At 40.2% G+C, this 8,760-nt stretch overlaps 1 protein-coding gene across 1 annotated transcript; it reads left to right on the top strand.

Moving 5' to 3' along the window:
* Positions 1-2,370: 2,370 nt before the first annotated feature.
* On the top strand, positions 2,371-7,304 carry LOC112234419 (CDGSH iron-sulfur domain-containing protein 2B). The gene is made up of 3 exons (XM_024402541.2): positions 2,371-2,678; positions 5,539-5,753; positions 6,255-7,304. The coding sequence occupies exons 1-3, from the start codon at positions 2,576-2,578 to the stop codon at positions 6,342-6,344; spliced, it is 408 nt and encodes a 135-aa protein (XP_024258309.1). The 5' UTR covers positions 2,371-2,575; the 3' UTR covers positions 6,345-7,304.
* The last annotated feature ends 1,456 nt before the right edge of the window (positions 7,305-8,760 follow it).

Here is an 8,760-nt window from a genome sequence, read left to right on the forward strand (position 1 = left end):
TTCTGGAAAGTGGAGTTCAAACTTTCATCAACAACTCGGATGAGGCTTGCATGCCTCAAACACTAAAGTGCCTGTTATGCCCATCATAGAAAACCCGAAGGGTAAAATCTGCTGTGGAAATGTGATTCTTACACTGAACAAAAATATTCAAGAAACATGAAACAATTTCTACGTTTTTACTGAGTTACAGTTCATATAAGTCAATTGAAATGAATTCAGTAGGCCTTAATCTATGGATTTTACATAATATTAGCCAGTTAGCAGACACTTTTATCCAATGCGACTTACAGTCATGCATGCATACATTTTAAGTATGGGTGGGAATCAAAGCCACACTCCTGGCATAGCAAGCACCAAGCTCTACCAACTGAGCTACAAAGGCCAACATGACTGGGAATACAGAAATGTATCTGTTGGTCACAGATATCTTTTTTTTTTAAGGTAGGGGCGTGGATCAGAAAACCAGTCAGTATCGGGTGTGACCACCATTTGCCTCATGCAGCGCAAAACATCTCCTTCGCATGAGAGTTGATCAGGCTGTTAATTGTGGTCTGTGGAATGTCCCACTGTTCTTCAATGCCTGCGCGAAGTCGCCGGATATTGGCGGGAACTGGAAAATGCTGTCGTATACGTTGATCCAGAGCATCCCCAACATGCTCAATTGGTGACATGTCTGGTGAGTATACAGGACATGGAAGAAATGGGGATTTTTTTCAGCTTCCAGTAACTGTGTACAGATCTTTGAGACATGGGGCTGTGCATTCTCATGCTGAAACATGAGATTATGGCGGTGGATGAATGGCACAACAATGGGCCTTAGAATCTCGTCAAGGAATCTCCGTGCATTCAAATTACCATCAATAAAATGTAAATGTGTTCATTGTCTGTAGGTTAAGCCTGCCCATACCATAACCCCACTGCCACCATGGGGCACTCTGTTCACAAAGTTGACATCAGCAAACCGCTCGCCCACACGACGCCATACACGCTGACTGCCATCTGCCTGGTACAGTGGAAACTGTGTTAAGAGCACACTTCTCCAGCATGCCAGTGGCCATCAAAGGTGAGCATTTGCCCACTGAAGTCGGTTACGACGCCAAACTGCAGTCAGATCACAACGCTGGTGAGGGCAACAAGCACGCAGATGAGCTTCCCTGTGACAGTTTCTGACCGTTTGTGCAGAAATTCTTCTGTTGTGCAAACCCACAGTTTCATCAGCTGTCTGGGTGGTTGGTGGACATTCCTGCACGCTCCCTTAAAACTTGAGACATCTGTGACATTGTGTTGTGACAAAACTGCATATTTTAGAGTGGCCTTTTATGACCCCCAGCACAAGGTGCACCTGTGCAATGATCATGCTCTTTAATCAGCTTGGCAAAGGAGAAATGCTCACTAACAGGGATGTAACATTTGGGAGAAATAAGCTTTTTGTAGTTTTGGAAAGTCTATGAGATATTTTATTTCACCTCTTGAAACATGGGACCAAGTCTTTACATGTTGTGTTTATATTTTTCTTCACTATATTTGGATTCATAAGGAAGTAAATATAAACTGGAAACGAAAAATACAACGTGATGCATGCTTTTCCTATGTGCATTTCAATAGTCCTTCCATTCATCAGGAGTGAGGTGAAATAATTTGACAGGCGTAAGCAAATCATCATCCACATTGACTTGTGTTTTCAGATCAGCTCAGATTGCAGAACAGAGGAGACAAGGACAAGCCATTATGTACTATGGAGAGAGAAAAAAAATACTTTAAACTTAAATAATTTCAGATTATAAACTATGTCTGAGACATAGATATATGATTTATGTAGCCCCTAAACTTTTAGGTGGATCCCATTTATAGCCAACTACCCACATCTCTCTCTCTCTCACACACACAAACACACTGTATCTCAGTGCAAGAGGCGAGTCCCATAGGGCGCTGCACAATTGGCCCAGCGTTGGCTGGGGTAGGCCGTCATTGAAAATAAGAATTTGATCTTAACTGGCTTGCCTAGTTAAATAAAGATAAATATATATATACATCCCAGCCTATTTAATTTCCTCTTGAAGTTCTAATCAAACTTTAAAGTATTATTATATGGGTGAAATTATGAGTAAACAAACATTTACACGTTTGCTTAGGAAGGCTGAATGAATCACTTAATAAATGAATGATTGAAGCCAATGCACAAATAATAACAAATATAATAGCATACAATAGCATGGAATACAATTAATTTTTTTCCTGAAAACATCGGTAAGATACTTTGTCATACAAACATCACATAGGCCTTTGTATCAAACAAAATAAAGAAATTGGCTACTTTCTCTTTATCTGCGCCATTAGAAACTGTCCAATCAGATGACACCAACTCTGCCAACGTTCATTGTTACATGTTTTAGCATCATCTTCCGCAATTGCTTCTATTCACCAACACATCTACGCGTCTTCTCTATTTATTTCTTTTGCACGGACAATTTGTACGCAACTGTCAAGACTTGAGCTTCTAAAATAGCGTAATGACGCAAACGGACCTCAAGAAATATCCAGCTCAAACTAAAACCTGCCTATAGTTTCATTCAAGATGGTTTTAGAAACTATTTCAAAGATCATAAAAACCCAGCTCCCAGCCTACCTCAAGAAGTTCCCCCTTCCTGAGACGATCGGGGGATTTGCGAGGTTAACAGGTAAATTGTTACGGTGTTGAAAAAAGGAAAGACAGAATAGTTTGTCCCCATGCATGCCTGCCTACAATATTAGCCACAGTAGTTCGCCAGTTTTAGTGCGGTTTTTCCAAGTTTCTTATAGATTTTCGGTTTCTGTGTGGCTGTAAAAGTGCTAATCCACTTCCTACTGAATGAAGTTCCTTACTTGGCTCAGGTCAAGTTGATTGCACATTGAAGGGTAGCTTAACAGTGCACTACTTTGAGATGCATTGTAACAGTACAAGAACATGTATCAGACTCTGAGTGGGAACGTATTAATTGTACAGCCAAACAAGTGCTTCGTTTGTATGTAGCACATTTCTTCTCTTGGCTATGGAAGGGAACTATTCCAAGCATATGAAACATTAGGCTACAACAAAATATGTACAAATTAAAATCCAAGTTGAGGCTGCTTATACTTTGATATACAGGCTATGCGTGTTTTACATACTCCTGTGTGCATAAACAACCATCTCCAAGCTTCAATAATTTGATGTCATTAAACATTGCATCTACAAACCTTTATTTTGCCTTCGCTGCAAAACATGAAATACACTCATGGTATTCCCATAGAGCAGTGTAAATCTAGGATGGCATGCTTACTCAATGGAGAACAGATTCCTCTCACCTTACACCTGAATGCGGCTCACACACTAGCCTTTGAGTAGTTGTGAGAGGAAAAAGGTCTGACGACAGTAACTGTCAGTGTACAACATTGGAAAAGTTATGCCTTGAATTTAAGTACTATGACAAACCCGCTGTAAATGAGCTATGAGACCTCAGGCGACCACTTAGTTGTTTCAAGCTTTGACAACTTGAAGAAACACTGAATGCACCCCTATGGAAAGTGTCAGATTTGTGATTTAAAAATAGCCCTAAACTAGTGGCTGGCAGATATCCCTGAGTGTGCAGATGACATGGGTAGGCCGTCATTGTAAATAAGAATTTGTTCTTAACTGACTTGCCTAGTTAATTAAATAAAAGCATGATGTTTTTTCAAAGGAAAGCAACAGACATGGGTACTATTTCAAAATCTTTCAAATACTTTTGAGTGTTTTCCCCTAATTCTGTCTGAATTGCCAGATGGGAGGGGTTTGCAGTTGTGGGACTTCTATTTGTCCATTAAGCCAGACAAGCCCAATCAAGCACAGATAGAGTACAATATTTTAAATGAATTCAAATAGGATTTGAACCCAGGTCTGGAAAACAGTGGTGGTAAATTATGGTTTCTCCCATTGCTCTGAGATGCTCCATACTGAAGATCATTGAAACATTGATTTAAGTCTTCGGTAGCAAATCTATAGGCGATGCATAAACGTGAAGCGACTGGAATAATTGACATGGCACTGGAAGCTCAATTGTTAATTTCATTGCCGTTCAGTGTAGTTTTGAAGTTGTTACTTGCCTGCAGTCAGTAGCATAAGTAATGAGGTTTTTCCACCCCTATATTACATTTGTCATGTTAATGTTTTCACTCTCAGGAAAAGATGGGAGTCAAGTGAAAGGTCCCTGCAGGAATCTAAAGACACTATGGCTGTGTTTAGACAGTCAAAAGACCAATTAGTGGAAAAAATATATAAGACTGTGTTTACACAGGCAGACCAATTCTGGTATTTGTTTCACTAATTGTTGACCAATCAGATCAGCTCTGAAAAAGATCGGATGTGATTGCTCAAAATACCAATTAGTGGAAAAAAGATCAGAATTTGATGCCTGTGTACACGATGCCTCCGCAGCAAAATTCAGTCTAGCAGCTTTAAAGGGTGAGCACCTCATTAAATGATTTTGTCCGGATTCGATGGTGTTTTTACATTTGCCTTTTTTGAAGTCGAGAAATCGTATAATGAGATTAACTTTCTCCTTTTAGTCACCCTTTTTAATCAAAAGCCATTTAATTTAATTGCCCTGAGATTCAAATACACAGCCCTCAAAGTTGTCATAGTCAATGGAATAATCCATGGGACATTATCCACTGTTATATTGGCCTCTTGGAACTGTGCATCGATGGGTAGGCCAGCCTATCAGATACTAAGATGCTCTGAGAGTATGAGAGCTGATATAGAATCAGTTTTGCCTTAAGATCTTAATGAATAAGATAATTGACAGGATGGACCTGATTTAAAAAATAAAAATAATATTTTTTTTTTATTTTTTTTTTTGATAACCATGTAAATCTCTTTCGGACAAGATGACTTTGATCAATATATTCGGCTGTATTTACTGATTTGAAAATGCTAATTAGCATCAAAGTAGACATCGCGCAAGACTACAAATCCCTGCAAGCTCCTGCACATAATTTCAAGCCTACACCTTTGCGAACAAGTATTGTGTAAAATAAAAAATAGTTGACAGTTGACAGAATTGAAAGAAATTTAGGCAATTTATTAATGACTAAATTTAGCTAACATTAGACAGTTAAACCAGAGATTCTTACCTTTGCCTGAATTCGGCAGTCTCGTCCAGATCATCATGGCATTTGTAGTTCTAAATGATAGCCACATTAGCAGCTAATTAGCATTTCATTTTTGTAGGGTAAATACAGGTGAAAATATTGATAAGTCACCCTGTCTTAGAGATTTCAATGGTTACCAAAACTTCATGCCATGGTAAGCCCTTATTTTAAAAATGAATGGTGGGAAAACGATTGGAACCATTTCCTTGTTTGACCGTTAGGTTTTATGATTCATACTGTGGTACTCTATACATGTTGTGTAATTGTATGACTCCGCTATAACCCCATGTTATGGGAACCGCAGGGGTGGAACTATTGAGGAGATCCAATATCACTGCGTGTTTTACCTGTGCCTGCCTGTGTGTGTGCCTGTGTGTGTTTTCTTCCCAGTCCTTGATTGGCTCCGGTTGCTGCCTCTCCTGGGAATCTTGGCCCTGCTGGGCTACCTCACCATCCGGCCCTTCCTGCCCAAGAAGAAGAAGCAGAAGGACAGCCTGATCAACCTGAAGATCCAGAAGGAGAACCCCAAAGTGGTCAACGAGATAGATATTGAGGACTTGAAGAGCACAAATGTCTGTTACTGCCGCTGCTGGCGCTCCAAAACGGTAAATTAGACTAGAGTGAGAGTTGGATGGTTATTGCTAACACTACACCTTCTTAGTAATTTCAGGGCCCATATTCAAAGTCTCTCAGGAGTGCTGAGGATCAATACTGCCTGATAATCTTATCCATTATGATCGATCTGGACAGGGGGAACCTAATCTTAGATCGCAGTACTACTCTGGGACACTTTTTGAAAAAAGGCCCTGATCAGCCTTCATGCGTCGGTGCCAAGGGAATGGGGTGGGGGGGGTTGGCTTGAGATTGGTTTTTAGATCATGTTAGATGCAAAGACTTATAGCAATAGCTAGTGGTCTTCTAACCTTAGCAATTTATGCAGATATCAACAGTTTCTTTTTCCATTCTCACTGTCTTGAGGCCAAAGGGAAGCATATGACTGTTAAGAAATGGTGAACTATAGAGGGGAAGGGCTCAAGTTAGCTGATCTATAAGCAATGCCTTGTACTGTACGTATCAGTCTAATATTAAGTTGTTTCCTGTTGCAGTTTCCTGTTTGTGACAAATCACACATAAAGCACAATGAGTTGACTGGAGACAACGTGGGGCCTCTCATACTCAAGAAGAAGATAATATAATCCATCTTTAACACTGAGGGAGCCGCCATCTTCACTCCCTACTTGTCTTTGGTTCTTTAAAAAAAAAAGTCTGTATTTTAGGGCATGACCTTTTGCACTCTTCCAATTTGTCTTTTGTTTTGGTAAAAAAAAAAAAAAAAAAAAAGGCACATACTTTCCTTTTGGTCGTGATATGCTGTAGAAATGTTGGTGGAACGTTAACTCAAAGATTTTACCATCAACACTTTTGTAAATCTTATTTATTTCAACTTGACAATAACGGACATTAACAGAGGTTATACCAGAATAGCATAAAACCTTTCAAACTATCACCACTCCCTCTTGTCTCCTTCTGAGAACTTTTTGTACAGTGGCCATTTTCCAGTCTGGCTAGCAGCTCTCGTTAAAAACAGTTAACTTTGGTCTCCTTGGTAGCACCGCTCGGTTCCAAACTATTGGGATCACATTGAGGGGAATTTGAACTTGAATCATGATTGCAATTAGGGTAGCAGTACATTTTGTTAAGTTGAAAAAAATATGTATACTTAGCCTTTTCAATCTCTGAACTACTGCAAACTTGAAGTCTTTCACTTGCATACAAACACACTTCCAGGATTTATTTTCTCTGCCATTTCTTTGTTCCTAACCTTATAAAACATGCCTTAATTCTGTGTTCATACTGTTGTGTATTCAACCTGAGACATCTCAATTTCACAACTCCTCCACTCAACGAACCCCTTTTTTTCCCTACAAATATTTAAGCAATTCAATGTTTTGCCTTTACAGTATCAAACATGTCAATTGTCTGACTTTGCATTAAAACTGAATGTATTGCAAATATTTCTTAATACATTCATGAGATTTGAAGAAGGTAGTTGATCCTTTGTTTACTGATCCTTATGTTAAATACCAGTTTTACTGGGATTTAGGCAAACTGTGCCCACCTGTGGACTTCTGTAAAATAAAAGTTGACCTGAGTTACTTTGTTTTAGGAAAGGAGTTTGTCAAAGGGCAAGAAGAAAGAAACAGGCCTTGAAGTTTTGGAAATTAATTTACAATAATTTGAAACACACTTCCCATGAGTTTGCACAAAAATGTTGACAACGATTAGGTGGCGTTTTTATATGCCAACATAACCTAAGGACACCAGCAGCACCAGTTACTGTTTGCGTCTGCTTTCCATACCAAAACCTTGATGCTAGGACCTGACCTGTGCTTTTTGATGGTGATATCAGACCCCTTATATCACCACATTAAAGATAAGAACGTTGCCTACCTAACACAAAACATGATTACAGTACATGCAGCATCTACGCTGAGTGTTAAATGTTAAGGACACCTGCTCCTTCCATAAGACTGACCAGGTGAAAGCTATGATCCCTTATTGACGTCACTGGTTAAATCCACCTCAATTAGTGTATTGCAGATATAGGGAAGACAAGTTTAAAGGATTTTTAAGCCTTGACATGGATTGTGTATACAGTGCATTCAGAAGGTATTCAGATCCCTTGACATTTTGTTACAGCCTTAAAATTGTTCACCCCCCCCCCTCAAAGACAAAGCAAAACCCGATTTTTAGATTCTCACATTTACATAAGTATTCAGATCCTTTACTCAGTACTTTGTTGAAGCACCTTTGGCAGTGATTACAGCCTCAAGTCTTATTGGGTATGATGCTACAAGCGTGGCACACCTGTATTTGGGGACTTTCTCCCATTCTTCTCTGCAGATCCTCTCAAGTCTTGTCAGGTTGGATGGGGGGGCGTCCCTTCACAGCTATTTTCAGGTCTCTCCAGAGATGTTCGATCGGGTTCAAGTCACAGCTCTGGCTGGGCCACTCAAGAACATTCAGAGACTTGTTCCGAGGCCACTACTGCGTTGTCTTGGCAGTGTGCTTAAGGTCATTGTCCTGTTGGAAGGTGAACCGTCACCCCAGAATGTGGTCCTAAGCGCCCTGGAGCAGGTTTTCATCAAGGATCTCTGTACTTTCACACCTTTCCCTTGATTCACGCTTCATGGTGACAGGTTCCCTCCAGACGTGACGCTTGTTATTCAGGCCAAATAGTAAAATGTTGGTTTCATCATACCAGGCAATCTTGTTTCTCATGGTTTGCGAGTTCTTTAGGTGTCTTTTGGCAAACTCCAAGCGGGTTGTCATGTGCCTTTTACTGAGGTGTGGCTTCCATCTGGCCACTCTACCATAACAGCCTGATTGGTGGAGTGCTGCAGAGATGGTTGTCCTTCTGGAAGGCTCTCCCATCTCCACAGAGCTGTCAGAGTCACCATCAGGTTCTTGATCACTTCCCTGACCAAGGCCCTTCTCCCCCAAATGCTCAGTTTGGCCAGGCAGCAAGCTTTAGGAAGAGTCTTGGTGGATCCAAACTTCTTCCATTTAAAAATTATGGAGGCCACTGTGTTCTTGGGGACCTTCAATGCT

Source organism: Oncorhynchus tshawytscha, linkage group LG11 (genome assembly GCF_018296145.1).
Source record: "Oncorhynchus tshawytscha isolate Ot180627B linkage group LG11, Otsh_v2.0, whole genome shotgun sequence".
NCBI lineage: Eukaryota > Metazoa > Chordata > Actinopteri > Salmoniformes > Salmonidae > Oncorhynchus > Oncorhynchus tshawytscha.

What these genes read in the sequence shown, in the direction of transcription:
- LOC112234419 (XM_024402541.2), top strand. Translation starts at nt 2,576, where the DNA reads ATGGTTTTAGAAACTATTTCAAAGATCATAAAAACCCAGCTCCCAGCC. An exon ending in GGGATTTGCGAGGTTAACAG is followed by an intron (nt 2,679 to 5,538) that starts GTAAATTGTTAC and finishes TTTTCTTCCCAG; the next exon opens with TCCTTGATTGGCTCCGGTTG. An exon ending in GCTGCTGGCGCTCCAAAACG is followed by an intron (nt 5,754 to 6,254) that starts GTAAATTAGACT and finishes TTCCTGTTGCAG; the next exon opens with TTTCCTGTTTGTGACAAATC.